Source organism: Pelodiscus sinensis, chromosome 8 (genome assembly GCF_052426305.1).
Source record: "Pelodiscus sinensis isolate ZL-2025 chromosome 8, ASM5242630v1, whole genome shotgun sequence".
Classification (NCBI taxonomy): Eukaryota; Metazoa; Chordata; order Testudines; family Trionychidae; genus Pelodiscus; species Pelodiscus sinensis.
This window is the reverse complement of record NC_143059.1, coordinates 3988725-4010731: the sequence shown is the minus strand read 5'-3', so window position 1 is coordinate 4010731 and position 22007 is coordinate 3988725. Positions and strand designations below refer to the sequence as shown.

Genomic DNA, 22007 nt, shown 5'->3' with positions numbered 1-22007 from the left:
AGAACACACCGAGTTGGGGAACGGGGCAGAGGGGCTCCGAGTGGGGACGGGGCTGTGGGTTGCGCTGGGGGCAGGCGGGGGGGGGGGGGTGTCGGGGCTCTGGGCTGGGATGAGGCGTGTGGGGGGCAGGAGGGGGGGCTGAGGCAGGGGTACAGGATGCAGCGGGGGCTCTGCCTTGTGGCGGCTCTGGATGGGGCTGGGGGAGAGGAGTCAGGGAGCGGTGGGGTGGGGGGCAGGACCCCGGGATGGGGTGGGTCCCTGGCGGACGGGTGGGGGGAGTGACCCCGGGGTACAGCCTCGGCCAGGGGGGTGGGCTCAGGGATGGGGGCGGAGTCAGTGAGGCCAGGGGCGGGGTCAGTGGTCCTGGGGGCGGAGCCATTGCTGAGAAGGGCAGGTCACGGATGGGGAGGGGGCGGGCTCAGCCATGGGGTGTAGGCGGGGCCAGCGGGCCCGGGGGCGGGGCGGAAGGAGTGACGGGAAGGGGCGGGGCCGGTGCGCCTGGGGGCGGGCTCAGCCATGGGATGTGGGCGGGGCCAGCGGGCCCGGGGGCGGGGCTGAACTGACGGCCCGCAGCCGGACCGCGCGGCGGCCGCGGAGTCACGTGGCGGGCGGGCGGTCACGTGAGCGCGCTCAGCTGACGGGCGGCCATGGAGCGCGCGGGGCCGGTGTGGGAGCGGGCCTGGGCCCTGGACGAGATTCGCAAGGGCAGCCAGGGCTGGTCGCTCGCCGCCGACGCCGGGGTGAGCGCGGGGGGCGGGGCTATACCGGGGCTGTGGGGGGGCTGGAGGTTAAAGGGGCTGTTGGGGGGCGGGGCTATGGGGGACAAGGGGGGGCTGGGGGGGCTGTGGGGGGGTAAGGCAGGCTATAGGGGGCTGTTGGGGGGCGGGGCTATGGGGGACAAGGGGGGGCTGTGGGGGGCTATAGGGGGCAGTGAGGGGGTAAGGGGGCTATAGGGGGCTGTTGGGGGGCGGGGCTATGGGGGACAAGGGGGGGCTGTGGGGGGCTATAGGGGGCAGTGAGGGGGGTAAGGGGGCTATAGGGGGCTGTTGGGGGGCGGGGCTATGGGGGACAAGGGGGCTATCGGGGGGCAGTGGGGGGCTGGCGCCTGGTGGCTAAGGGGGCTGTGGGGGCGGGGCTAAGGGGGGATTAGGGGGCTGGTGTTATGGGGGGCTGTGGGGGTGGAGGTTATAGGGGCTGTGGGGGGCCAAGGGGCCTGTGGGGGAGGCTGGTGGCCGTGGGCTAAGGGGGACAGGTGGGGGGGGCTGTGGTGGGTTCCCAGCCAGCCTTAGTCTCTCTGGTGCCCGCTGCCCCCTCCCTGCCTGGGGCACTCAAGGCCCCAGGTGTTGCTCCTCACCCCCCTGCTACCCGCCAGGCTGGGCCCCTCCCTATTGGGTCAGGTCGGGAGGGTCCTGGGAGCAGCGGGGCACTTGTGGGGGGGGGAGGCCCAACGGCTGAGTCAGCTGGGCCCCAGAGTTACAGAAGTTGGGGTGTGCTCGTGGGGAGGGGGTTCTGGTTCAGCTGGCTGTGGTGAGGTTTGCCTTTTGATATACGGACCCCCGCCTGGGGCAGTACAGGGCTCCCAACATGGGACTAGGATGCTCATGACACCCTCCTGTACCCCCCCCCCCCCGGACACACACACCAGTACAAAAATGAAACGGGTCTTGCTCTCCAAACTGAGGGCCACATTCCCTGTGGCTCGGGGAGGGAGCAACCCACAAATGTCTACAGAAATGTCTCAGGCTGGCAGCACACCCAGGATGATGCTGTGGACAGCTGCCTTCCTGGACTTTACCTGCCCTTCCCCCTGGTCACATTGAATTATAGTGCCAGTGATGCCGGGTGGGAGTACCATGGTGAAAGGAGAGGGCTGTGATTCCTCTTAAAACCAGTCCCTCAGCAAATCGGGGTGTGTTCTTCTATTTTAATCCTCTCTTGTTTTATGAAAGTAGTAATATAGATGTAGCCGTATTAGTCTGATCTTGCTGAAACAAAAGATGGGATTATGCAGCACTTTAAAGCCTAACAAGATGGTTTATTAGGTGAAAGCTAAACTTTAAAGTGCTGCATAGTCCTCTTTCCTTTTATGAAAGGAATGCCTTGACCCTTAGTGAAGTGCAAAATACATTTTAAAAAGGTGATAGAAATGTAGCCGTGTTAGTCTGGGGTAGCTGAAGCAAAATGCAGGACAATGTAGCACTTTAAAGACTAACAAGATGGTTTATTAGATGATGAGCTTTCGTGGGCCAGACCCACTTCCTCAGATCTGAGGAAGTGGGTCTGGCCCACGAAAGCTCATCATCTAATAAACCATCTTGTTAGTCTTTAAAGTGCTACATTGTCCTGCATTTTAAAAAGGGTGTGTGGGAGGGAGGGGGGAAATCTCAGGGACATTTGGAATACAAGTACCTCGAGTCAGGAGTTTGCCAGTCTAAAGCGACTTTATTTTGTCAATTCCTGTTTTTAATTCAATTGACTGAATGGCTAAGGCCTTATTTTGTCGCCTTTTGATTGTGGCCAATGTTATCTGAAACTAAGCACCGCTCTCTTACGTGTTTTGTAAACAGCTTCTGCATTTTCTGAAAGAGTTTTCCCAGCAGACCATCTCCAGGACGCATGAAATTAAAAAGCAAGTAGATGGACTCATCCATGAAACAAAAGCCACAGACTGTCGCCTACGCAATGTCTTCAATGACTTTCTTATGCTATCCAACACACAGTTCATTGAAAATGTGAGTGCATGGGAGTTTAACAGGCTTAGCTGTCCAGTGTGTTGATGGGGAAATCAGTTACTCTGTAAGAAAATGGTATAGTTTGGAGTATGTTAAAGGGAGCATTTCTCCTGCATCGCCAGGGCTCGACAAACAATACAATCTACTCGCCCATGGTGAGTAGATTTCAGCCGCGCACCCCGTTCATTCGCGAATGTGTAATGCGACTCTTGCACATGCGCAGTACGGGGCTGGCAAGCGGTTTTCACTTCCGTTCGTCAAGCCCTGTGGATCGCTATAGTTGGATCATTTTTGTTTGGCAATTTGTAACTGCTAGTGGAATGATGGGAACTGCTAGTTCTTGATGGTTATGACTGTTCAGCAGTTACTTGCCTCATTTTTTCAGGCATGATTTAGAGATGTTTCTGTTTCTGGTTTGTTTACTAATACAATAAGTAAACAGCACCTGCCTTCCCATCTCCTTGTGCTTCGTGGGTCCTTGTCACTGGGGTATTTTTTTTGTTTGTTTTTAAAATAGCTGGTTAGGTCTGACATGGGGCATCTCCATGTGATTCACTTCTGGGTCACAGCCTTCCTCCTTTTGAGACTGGCTCATGTCGCTCACATCTAAGGATTGTACTCCACAGTGTATTTTAATGTCTTGTTCAGCCTGAGTTGAAAAGCCCTAAAATAGCATCACACTGACTCTTTGAATTGTTGAGCTGTTTCCTAGAAATGTAGTGGGAATTGAAAGACTCAGAAAGTTGATGCGTTTTTCCGTACAATGTGGATAGGGTCTGTGTTTTCACTATCTGTAGCAGAACGTTCTATTGATTTGAATCAATTCTCTTGACTCCATAGAGAGTATATGATGATGAAGTGGAAGAGCCTCTTCCCAAAGCTGAAGTAGGAGACAAAGCAGAGCAGGTAGATGACTTATATTATTACGAGTGCTGACTGTGTGTTTGGAACTGTGGGGGTTGCATTGCCACTTAGGAACATAAACAAAATTGAGACCCTCTTGCAAGAATCCACTGGCTGAATGGATGACTTCTCTCAACTCTTAAGAACTCAGGAGCACTGTTGAGGATTACTGGAGTATCCTAACCTCTGTGTCCCCGCTAGCCCAGTGTCTTGCCCAGCAGCCAAGCTTAAATTCTAGCTTTCTAAGTGTAACACGTAATCCTAGCAAAAGGGGCCGAGAGCTAAACAGTCTTCTCGAATCCTGGAGGTGTTACAAGACATAGGATTGTGGCTGGAATCCTCTAACAGTGCGAAGCCAGGAACCCTTTTCTACATTTGGTAATTGAATGCATTTTAAAACTAAAATATCTCTTGCATTTTGAGGCTGGTAAAAATGCATTGAATCTTGAGATGAAAAGATGCATTAAATTCTGTCAGTTCTAAGCTTACCTCTGGGGTTCTTGTCATTTTAGTGACAAGCTCTGTTGAAATACAGCTATTTTCAGTCTCACTGCCATGGCCACATGTGTACTTGAACCTATGATGCTCCCATCGGGGGGGGGGGGGATGCGAAGCGACGTACGCCTATGCCCCCAGACTACCTGAAGGTAGTTGTATTGTGAATGAGCTCATAATGCTGATTTGGAGCTAAATTCCTGCAGCTAAGAGGACTTGAACAACAACGAAACAGAAATACCCTCTTTGTCGCTTACAGGAGAAAACCCGGGAACAAAAAGAAGCAGATCTGATTCCTAAAATCCAGGAAGCGGTGAACTATGGGTTGCAAGTGCTGGACAGTGCCTTTGAGCAGCTGGATATCAAAGCGGGCAATTCAGACTCTGAAGAGGAAGAAACGAATGAAAGGGTAGAACTGATACTAGAGCCAAAGGTAAAGGAGCCGGCCTTATTGGGGACCGTCGGGCTTGAACGAGATAAAATTCCACCGTGCAAGTGGGGAGCAAAGCCAGCCAAGTTGGTTATGCGGGTGTAAAACTGATAGAAGTTATGCCAGAATCAGGCCTGTTGATTGGGGCTGTAGCGGCGGCCGTAGCTGGATATATACCCTCTTCTGTGCCTTCCAGCCAAGAGGGTAGTAATACAGGTTGAACCTCTCTAGTCCGGCACCCTCGGTACCTGACTGGTGCTGAACCAGAGAATTTGCTGGACCACAGGAGGTCAGTATTGTCTAGCAGCATTGCCAGCACTGCCACTGCTTACTGGGCCCTGAGAAGTCATGGAGGGGTAAATCAGAGCTAAATCACAGCATAGATCACTGAGAGTCAGGACTGGTGACTGGAAACAAACTTTATGGGATTGCGGGGAAACTTGGCCACACCTATGCTAAGTGGACATCGCTAACTCAAATCATGCCGGACCACAGATGTTGCTGGGCCAAGGAGTGCCGGACTGGGGAGGTTCAACCTGTATTGTGTGCTTATGAAAAGGTCCTGTACCTTTTTCTGTGGAGTTTTTGGGGCATGTGCAAGTACAAGGGGGGGAGCTTATGTTGATAGATTGACTGGAAGGGCACGTTCAGTTTTTGTGTGGGGAGAGGGTCTAAAGAACAGGAACTTTTTTTTAACCCTTTATGGAGTTCAGGGACTGTGGTCTGTCTCCAGTGGATGAATAACAGCCCCACCCATCAATTAATGCCTCTATTCTTCCGTTCTTCATGAGCATTATTCAGCCCCTGATCTGGAACCTAAAGCTGTCCTGGGAGTAAAGCAATGGCTGATGGTCGGCCGAGCGTCGGGTTCTTATAAAACAAAATGGCACTTTTGTTTTGAAATAGGAACCATAAAGTGTCTTCTCCGTGGCATAGAGCTAACCCCACCCACTTTGTCTCTTTACAGGATCTCTATATTGATAGGCCTTTGCCTTATTTAATTGGCTCCCAGCTGTTCCTGGAACGTGATGATGTTGGGCTGGGGGATTTCTCTAGTGAAGGTGTGTGTAGATGTTGGTTTTATTTCTGCTGATAACTAGCACCTGGCTTATTGCTTTGGATCATGTTGAACTGAATGTCTCTGACTGTGTTATGTGATGGGGGTTTTGGTGACTGATGCACGCCCACCTACCAATAAGCATATGCCTCATACCAGCTACCTGCTCAGAGCTAAATGTTATATGAACCAGTCAAGCTTAATGTGACTAAACACTCGGTGCTTAGGAGAGCCGATGCTTGTAGGCATGGAGTGGAGGAATTATCACCTGTGCTTTTCAAACCAATCTCTCCCTTGCACAGTGATTAATTCTTTTATCAAAGCCTGCTTACCAAGCTGTAGGCTAGATGTCTGTGTTTTGGGGGCTGGATAGTTGTATGTAGGGGTGTTGGATATCGTGTATTTTAGTACTAACGTAGCGGCAACGTTACGTAGCGGCAACAATTGCTAGTGATTACACGGTTATTAAAATACTCCCTGGGGGCGGGGCCGGCAGCCAGTGTGCTCCCAGCCCGACTCCTGGGAAGACACCTGCCACCTCACACTGCTGCTTCTGAGTCAGAGGCAGCAGCATGGGGAGGCAGTCGGAGCAGGTAAAATCAGGTAAGCCGGTTTAAAAATCAGCTCCTCACGCAGGCCAGATCCCGCCTGCCACCCAACTATGCAACAGCAGCACAGAGTGGCAGTGGCCCCTGTCCATGGGGGGCTCGAGCCTCCAGCAGACGGAAGCTGCATCGGTATCCTCTCGTTCTCCCCTCCCCCCCCCCGCTCCTCCTCTGCTGCTTCTGTATCAGAGGCAGCAAGGAGCGGGGGAGATTAACGGATAAACCTAGGCTTATCGGTCAATCGTTTAAACGGCTGTATGCTGACATCCCTAGTTAGATGTCCAGTGTGCTGTTTGAACTGAGCAGCTTTTCCTGTTTTGTCACTTTTGAACTTAAGGCTCGGTAGACAGCGATCGTGGGAGTGTCATTGACAGTGAAGAAAAAGATGAAGAGGTAAGAGGAGAAGAAAACTGGCAAGTTAAGGTCGTTGGGATCGAGATTATCACCCGCTACGGGTTGTGATGATGTAAATAACTCTTTGCACTGCTTGATTGTGTCATTATATGATGGTTTCATTATTTGGAATATTCTGCTCAAACATCCCTGAAGAGCCCTGTGTGGATACAAAATTTGTATCCATAAAAATGAGCTGTGGCTATCCATGCTGACGTCCACGGACACCGATACCCACAGATATCTGCAAATTTGCACAGTTCTAGATACAATATTTGTATCCCCATCCATATCCATAAAAATGAGCCACGGATACCCATGCATATAAAGCAGATATCCGCAGATTTGCAGGGCTCTAGCTGTATATCTGGCTTTTAAAGTTGTATACACATATTTTGCTTTGTGTTCTTGTGCAGTGTTTTTTCTCCAAAACTAAATCTTTTCTACAGAGCAACAAAAAGACCCTAGTTCTAGTTTTGCTGCCTGTATTGAGCTGTGTACATCTGCCAGGAATAGTGTCACTCTAATCACTTTCTGGGAAATCACCGAAAATTAGCCCTTCCTGTGGCTTCTAATGCGCCATCGGCAAGGCTTGACAAACCGCTGAATCTACTCGCACGTGGCGAGTAGATTTCAGCCGGTCGCTCCGTGCGCCTCATTCACTGGCGCTTTGTGCATGTGCAGTACCGGTCTGGCACATGCGCAGTGCGGGGCTGGCGAGTAGCTCTGGCTGGGGTTAGTTAACCCCTGGCCATAGGTTTATGCAGTAATCCAGTATGAGGACAGAGTACCAACCACAGCACCATGCTCTGCAAACCTGCGTAGTTCCACTGATTATGGTGAACCAGAACTTTTATGCATTTCCTGTATCATCTTTCGTATCCGATGAACGATGTCTGGATGTCTAGTACATGCGCCATCTGCATTCTGATTGGTGGACTCTTGCTGAAAAGTTTTGCTTTTTAGCAAATTGCTTTTTTGCATTCTAGGAATCGGATGACGAGTTTGGAAACCCAAGTGAGGAGGACCAAAAGCCAGTACGGGTAAGTACTCCAAAATGGAACCAAAGGCTGTCTGACTTTTTCAATCCAGATTGGATGCTTTTTTTCACTGAATTGCCCTAGGACTGACTTTGGGGAAGTTCTGTCTGCTGTGTTATGTCGGCTCAGTGATCACAGTAGTCCCTTCTGGCCTGGGAATTGATAAATCTGTGGTCTGCATATAATAATGATGCAAGGGAGAGGAGAGAGGATTTCATAGGGATGGCGACTGAAAGTCTAGGTCCATGGTGTCCAACTGTGGCTACTGCTGTAGCGAACTAGCCACACTCAACCGGCCAAGTAGCCACGTGTTGGACGTCACAGGTCTAGGGTAAAACATGAATCATGTCATCTTTCAGAGATCTTGTGTGTGCGCTCAGCATGTTTGGACCCAGTGGTCCCCGGTTTGGTGGGCGAGTAAAGCCAACTTGCAGCTCAAATCCAAGACTTCAGAAATCTAAACAATAAATAGAAGCCGGAAGGTAGAAACAGGCGAAAGGGGTGTATGCATCAGGGTGAAAACACTGCCATAATGATCAGATTATTTGTCCTCTCTTCCCTTTAGTCAGCTGCAGGAATGGTTAGTGCTGGGCCCAGGGGAAGATGATGCATTGCTTGTGTCTTAGACCACTTTCTTCCCGGTCATCCCCACCCCCAAAATAATTGTACCCCTCAAACTAGTTGAATGTTCTCTAAGCAAATTCAGTGCCGTTCGCTGGCCCTGCCACGGAAAACGATGGTTTGTGGTGTTGCTTCTCAGAGAAGAACCTTCGGGAGTGATGAGGAGGAGGAAGAGGATGGCTGTGACCTCTTTGGGGACTCCGAGAAAGAGGAGGACGAGGAAGAGAACGTGGAGGAAAAGAGGCCGGTAAGGGTTTACGGGTGGAAAGGGGGCACGATCCCCACTGTAACGTAGAGGAAGAACGGCAGTAGTATCCGGGTGAGGAAATGAGCACAGTGCTGGCTCGTGCTCTGGCTCGGGGTGTTTGAGGTGCTTGAGGCTCCCTGCGTGATACTGTCACTGAGGGGTGCGCAGCCACTGGGCCCTGCACCCCACCCGCAGCCAGACGCGACACTCAGCTGGCAGGTAGAACAGAAGGTTTCTTCGTTCCCAGGGACACTGCGCAGAACAGACTTGTCAGCACAGGAACCAGAAGCAGTCGGTACAATCCATTTTGGGAAGAGGGGGGCCCCGACTCACCCTGAAGCCCATCCCTGCCCTGCAGCCAGTCCCACCTCTGGCCTTTGTCCAGCTTCCCGGGCAGTAGGTGTCACCTACAACATAAGAATGGCCCTACTGCATCAGATCAAAGGTCCATTTAGCCCTGCATCGTGACTGCCGATAGGGGCCAGTGCCAGGTGCCTCAGCGGGAGGGAAGACAACGGAATCCTCACGTGATTTCCAGACACACACAGGCTAGGGACACCATTCCTTCCCATTCTGGCTAACAGCCATTGATGGACCTAACATCCACGAACTTATCTAGCTCTTTTCTGAACCTTGTTAAAGTCCTGCTCTTCACAACATCCTCTGGCAAAGAGTTCCACAGGTTGACTGTGCGCTACGTGAAGAACAACTTCCTTTCGTTTGTTTGTTTTAAACCTGCTGCCTATTAATTTCATTTGGTGAACCCTAGTTTTAATGGGAACAAGTAAATAACTTTTCCTTATTCGCTTTTTCCACGCCAGTCATGATTTTATTAGACCTCTTTCATCTCTCCTCTTGGTTTTCCTGTGATCACACCCTCTTCCCAAGGCTCAGCTTACAGAAAGCATCGGTGAGGGAGACACGCACACTGAAATTCCCATCACCATCTGGATATCGATGCAGAGTCCTGGGAAACTGAGGCACACACGGGATCACTACAGGACCTTTTCTATAGCAAAGCGAACAGAGTGAATATGATCCCTGCTTTCTCACAGATACCCCTTGGGGTGGCAGAGGCGCAGGTTGGCTCCGGAGCAGCCCTGAGGCTGTGCAAAGGCGCTTATTGCACTCCTCCATGCAAATATTCTCTGTCTCCCACTCTGGGGGCTTCCCAGTGCTGCCTTGGGTGTGGCGCTGTGCAGCCAATAAGGGAAGGGAAGTGGTTAGCTTAGAATGTGGGGACAACGCCCTTCCTCCTACATACCACGCTAGGATGTGAGCTTCCTCCCTAAGGGTCTGGTCTGAATTCCCTTTCTGGCCAGAGAAATGATGGGATTGAAACTCTTTGGATTAGCCTCCGGTGAATGAACAGCTGTTTGATGCTGCCGGCTTCTGTTCCTGTGTTGACAGGTGTCCAGCCTGTTGCGTGCGCCGCTCCACTGTCCCCTCGGGGCATGTTCTTATCTCTGCCAATCGGGGGTGAGGCAAACATCCATTGAAACGCGGCTGTATTCCTTTCACTGACTTCCCCTTGATTCTCTTCTTTCTCCTTCTTGTGCCCTCAGAGAAAGAAAAGACCAACCTCGTTTGCTGACGAGCTGGCGGCGCGGATTAAAGGGGACGTGCCTAGCAACCAAGAGGAAGTGCAGTCCTGTAAGCTACTCTTCAGCACCTCTCTGTGGGCCGCCCTAAGGATGAGTGTGTATTGTGTGAAACTGAATAGGATGCATCTTGCCGGCAAGGACAAACGATGCCATGCTAATAACGCAGCATTTGACTATGGGACCCTAAGGGGTTCTAGCCTGGTATAGGTATGAATGTTAGAATTTGTAGAGAGAACCAGTAATGTTCTTCTCCATTTAGGCATATGTGTCTGACCACTTTTCTCCACGTCCCTGCATATGAGGTTAGGAAGGGGTTCTCACCAAGGCTGTTGTTGACTGGGGTAAAATTGCACATTTGGGTTACGTCTACGCTACGAGTTTTCTCAGCAAAAAGTATGCTAGTGAGGGACTCATTTGCATGATCCGCACTCTCATTTGCATATTTCCTGCCAATCCGTTTTTGTGCAAACAATACGCGAATGAGATTGCAGCTCATGCAAATGAGTCCCTCATTAGCATATTTTTTGCCGAGAAAACTCATAGACGTAGCCTTGGGGTAAAATGTGCACTGTTTGGCTGTTTCATGTGGCTTAAAGGGAGGCGTGGGCCACTGGTCTCTTTCCCTTCTGGCTGCTCTAGGAGTGAAAGAAACACTATTATCCTACTGCTTTGGCATGTTCAGGCTTTTATATAAAAGCGAAACTGTCAGTATCACTTGTGCTGAGAGAAACATTCCTTGCTACTGGTCTTAGTCCCACCATAGACTAATATTGGGAGAAATTTTAGCTTCCACGTTGCTCTTTAATTTGGCCACTGGCTCTGTTTTTCTACTTTGCTCAGCTTAAAGAGTCAAATTAGACTGGTCAGTTTCTGGCTTATTTTGCAAGATGTTTGTTTATGAAAGCGAGGAATCTTCCGCATGCATCCCCATCACATACTTTTAATTTTAAAATCGTTAATCTGTAAAGTGCCTAACATGATGGGGCCCTGAGTTGAGGTTTCTAAATGGAATAAAAAAGGACCAATTTCTATTCCCCTCAGGCTCTGTGAAACTGTTCACTCAGTTGAATAACAGGCATAAAACCAGCTTGCAGGGTTGCTTCAGGAAACTGTGCAGCATAAAACAAACAAGCAGGCTCTTGTTCCGATTGCTCTGTTTTCAGATCCATTTATAGCAAACCGGCCTCAGGGCAAAAAATCAAAGGGATAAAGCGGGACCGTGTTTAATGATCTCCCATCTTTTCTTCCGCAAGCCCTATCAGCGGAAATCAAAACAAAGAAGACTGTGAAAGCAAAGGACGTTAGAGTTCCATCAGATGGTAGGGCTTTCTCCGCTGCTACTGTCGTTTGTTTCCAAAGCAAAAGAGATTCCATAATTCCCACTTCTGCTGTGTATCCATTAGCGATGTTTGCTTTGCATGACCTAGCCCATGTTCATGTCTGCATCACGCACGAGTAAAACTGGGTCTAGAGGAAGTTCCTTGCTCTCTTGTGACCTCCTTTGGAGTGGTCCATTTGTTACTGCTCTTGTGCTCGGTTGGTAAGCATGGAATAAGAACTTCTCTAGCTCCAGCCGGCTGATTGTTCCCTGCACGGGTACCTCTGTAAAATCAAACAGGGTTGTGATCATGGCGCTTGTGTTGGTTGGTTGTCTCCTTCTCCGTGATGCTCTATCTGAGAATGCAGAGGGACAGGAAAGCAGCTGTCTTTCAGTGTGCGTGTTCTGTGTTTCTAGATGACGAGGACGACATCTTCAAACCTCCCAAGCTGACGGATGAGGACTTCTCGCCGTTCGGTTCGAAGGGTGGCCTTTTCAGCGGCGGAATGGGACTCTTTGACGACGACGAGGAGGTTAGTTATTGGTGGGGTAGAGTCTTTATTAGACCCGCTAAATCGAACCCTGGAAGATTGATCGCTGGAGTGTGGATCCTCCGGTAACTCGAGTTGTGGGCGCTCTGCTGATCACCTGGATGGCATTTTAATTTCTCCCGAGTGGCTGTACGAGCGCACAGCTTACAGAACACTGTTCCTGACCCCTCATAGACTCTTGTTCCAGTTACCCAGGACTTGTACAATCACAAGTTACCTGCTCTTCAAGAAAACTTAATGTGTACATTTGTGTGTGTGGGGAAAAATAGCACTTAGTTCTAGGCAGAAAAATGCCAGTATTGTGAAAAGAATCTAATATGTAAGAGTCGGAGGTAAACAAGAAACAATACTGCTTCTGTGTTACGAGCTTCAGTCAGCTGACTGACTTAGAGCAGCAACGTACTAGCTTTTGTGGTTGCACCCACACAGCTCCTCAAGCTGGCTGTTGAGTTACCAGCCATGATGGATGAGATGAAAGATAGAAGCATGACATGAACACACCCACTGATTCAGAGGTTCCCTGAGGACAAAACCGTTCCTGTGCTTGTTTCATTTAAATGAAGAAGGCAAGAGCTATACTACCCTGGAAAGTCGGCTTAGGACACTCCACTCCAGCTACAGTAGCTGGAATCGATGTACATTCAGCCAAGCATGGCACTATCTCCACAGTGGGACATCGAAGGGAGCAACTGCTACTGTCGACTTCCCTTACTCCTTGCGAATCGGAGTACTGGTGTCGATCGGGGGCATCTTCAGTGTTCTGTTGAGCGGGTCCTTATTAGACTCACTAAATCAAACACCAGGGCAGTGTCTACACTGGGCCACTTATTCTGGAAAAGCAGCTGCTTTTCCGGAATAACTTGCCAGCTGTATACACTGGCCGCTTGCTTTTCCGGAAAAGCAATGACGATCTACTGTAAAATTGTCAGTGCTTTTCTGGAAAAACTATGCTGCTCCCGTTCGGGCAAAAGTCCTTTTCCGGAAAAACTATTCCAGAAAAGGGCCAGTGTAGACAGCCCAGTAGTCTTTTCCGCAAAAAAGCCCCAATTGCGAAAATGACGATCGGGGCTTTTTTCCGGAAAAGCGCGTCTACATTGGCCACGGACGCTTTTCCGCAAAAAGTGCTTTTCCGGAAAAGCATCCTGCCAATGTAGACGCTCTTTTTCCGGAAATACTTATAACGGAAAACTGTTCTGTTTTAAGCATTTCCGGAAAAGGGTGCCAATGTAGACACAGCCCAGAAGATCAGTCTCCAGTGTTATAAGTATAGACCTGGCCTAAATGCAGCGTTTTTCTTCTGCAGTGTAAAGTTTCATAGCTGTGTGAAGTCAAAGCTCAGTTCTAAATTTTTGCAAGAACAACCCTAATGCGGTGGTAAGTTACAAACACTTGGGGAATGAAGGTTGTTTGTAACTCTTGAGGTTCGACTGTTAAAACCATTGCAAACCCAGGGGATTCTTAGCTGGGTATCGGAGTGGCTCTTTGGGTTAGTGTTAACTGATTGGGACCAGGTTTATTTTAAAACTGAACAAAGCTACTCTTACACCAAAATATGTGTCCATAAAAGTTCGCACTGGCTTATCTAAATTGATGCAAGTTTGGGTGGCTAAATCCTTAGAGCATGAAACGAAGCAAAGGGGAAGAACTTTCCTCAACCAGGACAAAAATGGGACCATTGAAATTTGTGCATTTCTATTGCTCCATTGGCTGTTGCTGCAAGTCTGTGTCCTTGCGGTCAGTTGATAAAGTTCTCCCGCTCTTCTGATGTGCGTCTTTATCTTCAACTAGGGCGATCTTTTTGCTGAAGCACCGAGAAGGGAAAATGTGAAAGACAAAGAGCTGAGAGTCCCAATAAATGATGGTAAGAACTGATTTCTACAAGGAGCACACATCTGTTGCACTGTAGGTATCTGGGTTCTCTGTGGTTGGTAATCGTCTCTCTGAAAGGATGAGAATGCTTCTAAAGTTTGCAGATGATACCAAGCTGGGAGGGGTGGCAAGTGCTTTGGAGGATGGGGTCATAATTCAAAGGGATCTGGACAAGTAGGAGAAATGGTTCTGAGGTCAATAGGATGAAGCTGAATAAGGACAAATGCAAAGTGTTCCGCGTAGGACGGAACAATCAGTTGCACACATGCACAGTGGGATGTGACTGTCTAGGAAGCGTACTGCAAAAAAGGATCTAGGGGTCATAGTGAACCACAAGCTAAATAGGAGTCAACAGTGTGACGCTGTTGCAAAAAAAGCAAACCTAAATCGGGGCTCCATTAACAGGAGTTAGCGAGACATGAGAAGTTTCTTCTGCTCTACTATGCGCCAATTAGGCCTCAACTGGAGTGTTGTGTCCAGTTCTGTGTGTCCAGATGCTGTTCCGAAGTGTTTATGGCTAAATTCAGGTGTCTAAATTCATATTTAAGCACCCAAATGAGCAGCCTGACATTGCAAGGTGCCCAAGCTGCTCCTGCTGAAGTCCTCTAACTCCAAGAGTACATCTAGGCTACAGGCTTTTGTCGACAGAGGTTAAAGCTTCTGTCGACTAAGAGTGTCTAGACTACAGCCAGTTCTGTCGACAAAGCAAGCCGCTTTGTCGACATGAGAGTGTAGACGCAAAGGACAGTGTAGATGCAAGAATGCCTTTTGGTGACACAACTCTGTCGACGAAAGGCGCTATTCCTCGTAGAATGAGGTTTACCGCCGTCGACAAAACTGCCGAGTTCTGTCACCGTTATGTCGATGGAACTTGGCGGTAGTGTAGATGCAGGTATAGTGTTGACAAAAGTCCACTTCTGTCGACAAAGCCCTGTAGTCTAGACACACCCCAACGGTTACATTTTCAAATGTACCTTAGGCCCCCAAGTAATTGCCACTGATTTGGGGGGCACAGAATGGCTTTTTAAATGATGTACAGCTTGTGGAGACGAGCGCTTGTAGCTCACCTTTTTATTCGTGGCTTTTTAGTTTCATGGGCATGTTTTGCAACATGGAAGAAACATCTAGACTCACTTTGTGTTATTGAAAACAGCCCCGGAAATTCAGATGTGTCTAAAGCATGTTGAAAGGAAGTCATTTGGGCTTCTGAACAAAAACGAGGGCACGCAGTATAGTGGTCGTGTTTCTTACACGGCACTGTGTAAGGCATTAATTGTACAAAACGTTTGCATCTCTAAGTCATTGGCTTGTCTTGTATTTTCCATCATTTCAGAGCCTCCCACAAAGCCTTCAGCTTCACGGAAAGTGCCTGCAGGTGCGGTCTCTCTTTTCCCAGGTATGGTTGCATTGGTAGTGACCTGATTCTTGGAGAGAATGCATCTCTTGCTTGAAAATACACGACAGTGGTTTTCAAAAAGCGATCCGAATGTAGCACTGCTGTATCAGAGAGTCAGCATCAGACATGGGAACGGTGAACACGCTAGGCCTGGACTTCACTATGTTCTGGGCAGTGGCAAAGGTTTTGTGGGGAGCCTTTGTGAAAGCAGGAATGCCAGTGAGGTTGAAAGTAGCCTTTCAGAAGTAGCTTTATTTGAGTTCTTGTTGGTTGGATCAGTGAGTCACAGACTAAATGCACATTACCTAGGTACAGCTCAGCCCTCTTCCTCTTTTTGAGCGGTAGTATGAGCTGCATTTACAGAATAGGCTAGATCTCTACAGTATTGTGCCTTTGTGTGGTTTCTTCATGCTAGCTTGTTGGGTTTCTTTTGAAGGAGGTGGTTAAACTTGTTCATAGGTCAGACAGTTCTTCTCTGTTCGATCATGAGGAAAAGAGGGATGAGAGATCTGTAACTCCCTCTTAGTTTCTCTCAGGAAGCTGATCTGTGTGGGGAAGATCTTATAAAAATACCTTGAATTTTTATACTAGACAGCATGTTGCACATGTTAAGTATAGTAACAAGCACACTGAGGTAATGTGTTTGTGCCAAGGGGTCTCATTCAAGAACTCCTAAATGTAAAGAACTAGGACCACCAATTTTGGTAGGCAGCTTCTTTTTATCATAATGCAAGGCAAGGTCAGGGTTTGGTTGTCCCAGGAAAACGGGCTCTGCCTGGAATGGGATTGTTTTCCATCACATGGAAAGGAAGCGGGGGGAGAGGGAGGAGGGACATGATCCTCATACTCATTCCTGGGGGCAGTGAGCCCCCAGGGGAGAGCTACACTGCAGAGTAACTATCGGGGACAGCCACACCACAAAGAGAGTGACCAGCTGGGGATGGAGTTCCACCATCTTGTCTGACTCCGGCCCTAGGATGGTCCCCCCCACCCACCCAACGCTTCCACACACACACACACACGTCCCCAGGCCAACCTGGGGTGTGCCGGTAGGAAGCCTGCACAGTCTTTCCCTTCCCTCCCTGGCTAGTTTTTATGTATTTAATATATTCCTGTTTTATGTTACACTGACTGGTTCTAAGACTGGCTCAATTCAAGTCCTTGGCGGCTCTAATGCCCCAGAAATGGCTTCAGTGCTGGGATAGGTCAGATGCCATCTTGCTGCTCAGGGGAAGTTGTCCGTTCTGAGGCTGGTTATAACGATCTGTTGCAAACAACTGAGGTGATTAATTTAGTCCTTTTTTCCTGTTCAGGAATTTTGCAACTAGATTGTGACACTGATTACTATGAATTGAATCCCTGTTCAAAACGACCTAAATAGCTCTTAATCTTTGTCGCGAGAGTGTTCGGTCAGTTATTCAGTGCTCTGACTCACAGGTGGGAATGATGTGTTTAGTTCCGCCTCCGTTCTTGTGGAAAAAGAAAACAAGAAGTCCCTGGAGCAGAGCGCAGAGAGAGCCCCCAAACCGCCAGGGAACGTCAGCCTGTTTGAGGACAACGACGACTTTTTTGTGGAACCAGCTAACCAACGTTCAAGATCAGGTAAAGTGTGTGCAGAACGCTACAACGGGTCGGAGAACTTAGGGCCGTGAAATTCCATCTGAACCTGGTGATGGTTCCACCTCCGCTGTTGTACTGTCTCATCTGTATCGGATTCCCTCCGAACATTACCGTCAATGTCTGATCTCGCTTGGCAGCTGTAAGCAATTCTCTTCCTCTCTTTTGTTCCCCTGGGAGGCTTTATAAACCCAAGGGGATATATGGTTTTGGTTCAGAACAGCTGTGTGTGCCCCGCATATTCAGTGTGTGAGAGCGCCAGTACCTGTTGACCTTTTGGCTAATGACCGTTGCACGCAACTGACACGTCCCCTTGAAAGAGAGCCCATTCCACCCACCCACCCACCCCAACCCGAAAAGGACTTCTGTTGTCTCCGGCTGTCATTCAGCTCTCTACAAAAGAGGCTGTCCTCCTTCTGTGATGTCACAGCCTCTCCTTTTTGGATTGATGATAGCCAATCTCTTCCAGTAGAAAACGCTCTCTGATATGAATGTGTATTTTCTCTTCTTTATTTAAACAAAGCCAAATCTGCTGCTGATCTCTTTGACAATGAGGAAGGCGACTTTTTCAAGGAAGAGCCTGACGTTCCTGCAGCTGTTAGCAAGGCAACCGAAGGCCGTAAAGAATCGATGGGAGGGAATAAGGTAACGTTAGAAGCGGATTTTTCCGTTGTGTGCAAAGGACTGAGCCATAGGTAGGCCCCTGTGGTTCTAACTCTGCTGGAGTTTATCCCTTAGCTAGAAGAACAGGAAAGTGGCTTAGTTTCTAGATTCTGGGTTACCTGTGTGCCTTCCGCAGTTGTTGGACTTAAGGAAGGTTGGTCCGTGGGAGTCTTACTAAGTCGAGTTGATTTTCTTTATGTGACTTTCTTGTTCCTCTTCTATCAGACTGTGAAGCAGAGCTGGGAGGAGTTTCCTGGTGACTAATTGTGTTGCCGAAAATGCAGTTTCAGGTTGACCTGGAACAATTGCCAAATTTGGGTCAAGCTTGGTGAATAGTTCTGCCTGACTAGCAATGGGGAAAACATGTTTTCAAGAGCCAAAATAATTCATTTTGCTGTTTTGTTTAGAAATGTAGCAAGGCTGAGTTAATCTTTTTTAAAGGGTAAGCACCCAAACATGAAACCAAGGAAAAAAAGCAAGTGGAAATTTCACGTAGGGTGAAATGTTTCATACTTGGTACTTCTAGCTTAGGGTTAGAGAGCTCTCACCATTGGCTAGTTCATCTGTTGTCTCTAAGGGGGTGGTTGGCTTATCCAAGAAGATATAACCACGCCGCGCCTTTGAATCCCTGTAAGCGCTGGCAGTTGAAGTCTGTGGTATTTGTATGCAAAATCTATGGCCAGCTCTCGAAATAATCCTCATGCAGCTGAGGTGCCACAGAAAGATCTGCCTTAAAATAAAGAGGATGTTGGATTTTTCTAGTGTCTGGATCAGAATTTCCTAGGTTTTAGTCGCCCCCTTTTCAACAGCTGGGGCACTTGGTAGCTGGCTTGCTAAAGAGGAAATGTCAAATGTGCCGTTTGCCTTGATTTCAATGGCTGTTGATGTGTTCTTGTTTTGAAGAGTCACTCGTCTTCTGCGGAGGACTTCAAGCCTTTATCTGCAGTCCCCAAAGCCCAAAGAGGCCTGTTTTCTGATGAAGAAGATTCTGAAGTAAGTGCTAAATGCTCTTCTGGGTTCGAAATGGCATGCTAGGGGTCTAGGCTGCTCTGTGGTTGCATTTCGACTGCCACCTTAAATCGTTTGCTTAGCTCCAAGGAGTGGGATCTCTGGTATGCGGTTTCCCCCGAAACTCTCTCCAGCAGGAGCAGTGGGTCTCCCCCAACAGTTTGCATACAGTTCCATTTTTGCATGGACACAGAGGCGTGAGATGGAAGGTTGGATGAAGCAAAAAGGGAGGAAAGACATCCGACTATTGAATATGCTTCAGTATGTGCAAGGCTCATCGGTCCTTGTCTTGCTTCTCAGCTGGGACTTCCCCTGGAGCCTTCCGAGAGTCCCAGAAGAAGTTGCATGTGTTCAATATCTCTGAATTGGGCAGGCATCCTGTGTAGGGCCCCAACATCAGTGACCTGTTCTGACAGGGTGGGCCTCTGGGCTAGGCCTGGTGAGAATCGGCCATCTTGCTCCTCTTCAGTAGCACACGGAAGGGCCTCGTTTTAAATGGATTCAGGGGGCCTGTTTTTTCTGAGTTCCTAAGCCCTGCCTCTCTCGCCAAGTGACTGTGCTTGGTTCTCACAGGACTTGTTTTCACCGAGTCAAACGCTCAAGTCGAAGAGCACATCTCTCCCGCCCAGCAAGTCTACCCCCAAAGCCCCGCTCTCCCTCTTTGATGACGAGGATGAAGAGGTGAGTGATCCGCACTTTCTCTTTAGCCCAGTCAGCGGGCGCAGAGTCAGCGGAGTCAGTTACAAGGGCCACTGTTCACATGTGAACAAGTAACCGGTTAATTGGTACCCAGGACCAGCTCCCAGAGGGCTGCTCCAGCCTTGCTGGAGTTCCCGTGCGGTGCTGCCAGCTCTCGGCCCACATGAGGCCAGCAGCTGGAGTGGAAGCTGTTCTCTTTTGAATGGCTGATGGTTGGAGTCTTTATTTCCTTAACTAGTTGATCTAGCTGCTGTTAGGAACCTGAGTGCTGATATACACTGAGTACTGGGCAGAGTTACCTTTCTGGACTTGAATATTTTTAGGATCTCTTCGGTACTCCAGCTGCCAAGAAGCAACAGTCGAAACCACCCCAGGGGAAAGCAAAACAATCGGAGTCCCTCAAAACCACTTCCATCTTGTTGTTCAGCAGTGACGAGGAGGTACTGATGCATTTTAAAGGGGGCTATGGGGTGTACTGCTCTCCAGAAGGTGAAATGTTTACAAGCGCATTCACTATGTTGCATTTGAGTGTGAAGTGTTCTATGCCCGCAGGCAACACATCACAATAACTGGAAGGAGCATCCGTGTGGCAGGGGGAGGGGTGTGTGCGCGCGCGTGTTGACTGTGTGTGCCATGGGGTTGGATGGCAGAGGTACTATGTCTGGGAAAACTTGCATGAGGTACACTATAAGGATGTAACAGATAATAACACCACAAGGTCCTACCAAGTAGGGTGACATAGAGATGACCTCTAGTCTGTGCTACTAATGTGTGTAAAGAGGGTCTGAAAGTTTTGGGCCAATCAGGGTTTATTTAGAAATTTTGGGGAATTGGAAAACAAGAGTTTTGACCCACTTTCATTGGATAGGCTAGCCTTTAAGGAAGGAGTTGGAGGTGTTGAATCCTTTATCAAGCTTTGCAGCCAAGTCATTGAATTAACATAGTGTTGGTGTGGCCCAATTTAAAGGAACTTTACTATGATTAAAAGTCACTTCCCTGCTTAATTCATCAGCATTCATGGCTGTTATAGTGCCTGTCACACAACTACTGGATCTCCAGTTAATCTATTGTGGCTTTTGTTTTTTTTTAAGGTAGATGAGCCATAAGTATCAATGTAAAAATAAAGCAAGCCCAGATTTTTAAAAAGCCTCTGTTGTTTTTAATACATCAGGCAGTAGGAAGGGGATGTGGTATTCCATCTGCAGACCACCTGTAACACACGAGGGACAAAGAGGCTCAATGTAAGCATGAAAACAGAAAATAATTTCTGGGATTTGCAGTATTCCATGCTAATGCAAATTCTGACTTCTGTCTTAGAGGTACCGTGTTAATATGTAAATAGCATAGTTCCCAAAAGAGACAGGTACACCATTGCTCTGTTAACCTTAGCACCTGCCAAATGGGAGCCAGGCCTCCGTTCTTATGAATGCTTAGAAGTGAGGGTTAATTGTGTCTTTTCTGGCCTGGTGTTGCATTGATGTTTGTATTTAATATACAGATGTAAAATCAGCCCATTTGCTCTTTGGAGCAAGTGCTGATTCCAATATGCTGACTAAGGAAGAAAATAAAAATGAGTCTTGTGGTATCTTAAACACTAACTGTCTGCTAGGCCAGGTCTATGCAGGCAGAGAACATTGATGCAAAATATGCAACTCCAGCTGTGTGAATTGTGTAGCTGGAGTTGACCTATCTTGCACTAATTTTTCTGGGGCAGCCCCACAGCAGAAGGTCAATAGGAGAAACTCTCTCATCGACTTCTGTTACTCTCCACGACAGCATGGAGTACTAGTGCTGCTGGGGGCGGGCCCTCAGTGTTTGATTTAGTAGGTCTTTACTAGACGCACTAAATCGAACCCCGGAGGATTGATCACCAAAGCATCGAACCGATGTGGCCTTAAGTCTTTAAGGTGCCACAAGACTTGTTTTTGCAGATACAGATGAGCCCAGCTGCCCCCAATTTATAATTTTTTTTTTTTTTATAGGACCACTGGAACATCAGCAAGCCAACTAAACCAATTTCCGAAGAGCGCCAAAAGGGGGAACCTGCGCCACCTGGCATTGCAGTGGATCCGTCCCAGGCTGTGAAAAAGACCAGCCTCTTCGAAGAGGATGAAGAGGAGGAGGATTTATTTGCCATCACTAAGGACAGGTGAGAACACGCGACAACAGAGCAGCACGTTTCTCTCCAGTCATTCCAACCCCGCTTACATGCTCTAGTAGTTATGTCGAAGATATTGTGGGATTCTCTTCCTGAAATGGCACAATGCCCATTGCCCCAGGAGAGGGAGGTGCCATCAAGAAATCCTAAAAATCCATGGTTTCCTGCTGTGTATTTCAGCAGCTGTTACGCTGCTGATCCTTAGGCTGTGTCGGCTGCATGTTGCTTTCCAGGGGGAGATTAAGGTTTTGGTTCAGACCCTGCTTTCCCATGTGCTGCTGCCACAGCTGGGCTCACCATCGGCATGTAAGCTGGAGAAACTTCTTTTAAGGGAGAGGGCTGCTGACTCTGGACCTCCCCATTCTCCTATGGGCCCAAAATAGCTCCGTGGGTTTACCTGCAGGGCACAGGGCAAAGCTCGCCTGTTCTCGAGTGGTTATGGAGTGCTGGCTTTGGTAGGACCCTGGGGAGTGCTTTTTCACTTGTCTCGCTGGGGTGGGTGATCGGAGAAGGGCAGGCCTGGAGGCGCACTTGCTTCTTGGGGGGGACTCTGGAGTTATAAAATATTTGGATCTTGAAAACTACAAATTTTAGGCAGAGT

The 22007-nt window shown here is 48.7% G+C and overlaps 1 protein-coding gene across 3 annotated transcripts in view; it reads left to right on the top strand.

Moving 5' to 3' along the window:
• Positions 1 to 575: 575 nt before the first annotated feature.
• Positions 576 to 22007, top strand: part of WASHC2C (WASH complex subunit 2C) — a 40368-nt gene continuing 18936 nt past the window's right edge. For 2 of the 3 annotated variants that reach the window (XM_075935693.2, XM_075935692.2), the window contains exons 1-19: positions 576 to 740; positions 2568 to 2732; positions 3573 to 3638; positions 4390 to 4563; positions 5528 to 5621; positions 6560 to 6615; positions 7605 to 7658; positions 8416 to 8523; positions 10089 to 10176; positions 11381 to 11446; positions 11863 to 11978; positions 13785 to 13857; positions 15199 to 15261; positions 16699 to 16863; positions 17402 to 17523; positions 18445 to 18534; positions 19123 to 19230; positions 19572 to 19688; positions 21231 to 21397. In XM_075935693.2, the coding sequence (XP_075791808.2) occupies positions 648 to 740; positions 2568 to 2732; positions 3573 to 3638; positions 4390 to 4563; positions 5528 to 5621; positions 6560 to 6615; positions 7605 to 7658; positions 8416 to 8523; positions 10089 to 10176; positions 11381 to 11446; positions 11863 to 11978; positions 13785 to 13857; positions 15199 to 15261; positions 16699 to 16863; positions 17402 to 17523; positions 18445 to 18534; positions 19123 to 19230; positions 19572 to 19688; positions 21231 to 21397 (1985 nt within the window). In that variant the 5' untranslated portion in view covers positions 576 to 647. The remainder of the gene's footprint in view (positions 741 to 2567; positions 2733 to 3572; positions 3639 to 4389; positions 4564 to 5527; positions 5622 to 6559; positions 6616 to 7604; positions 7659 to 8415; positions 8524 to 10088; positions 10177 to 11380; positions 11447 to 11862; positions 11979 to 13784; positions 13858 to 15198; positions 15262 to 16698; positions 16864 to 17401; positions 17524 to 18444; positions 18535 to 19122; positions 19231 to 19571; positions 19689 to 21230; positions 21398 to 22007) is intronic. The other variant, XM_075935694.2, reaches the window with a different exon arrangement.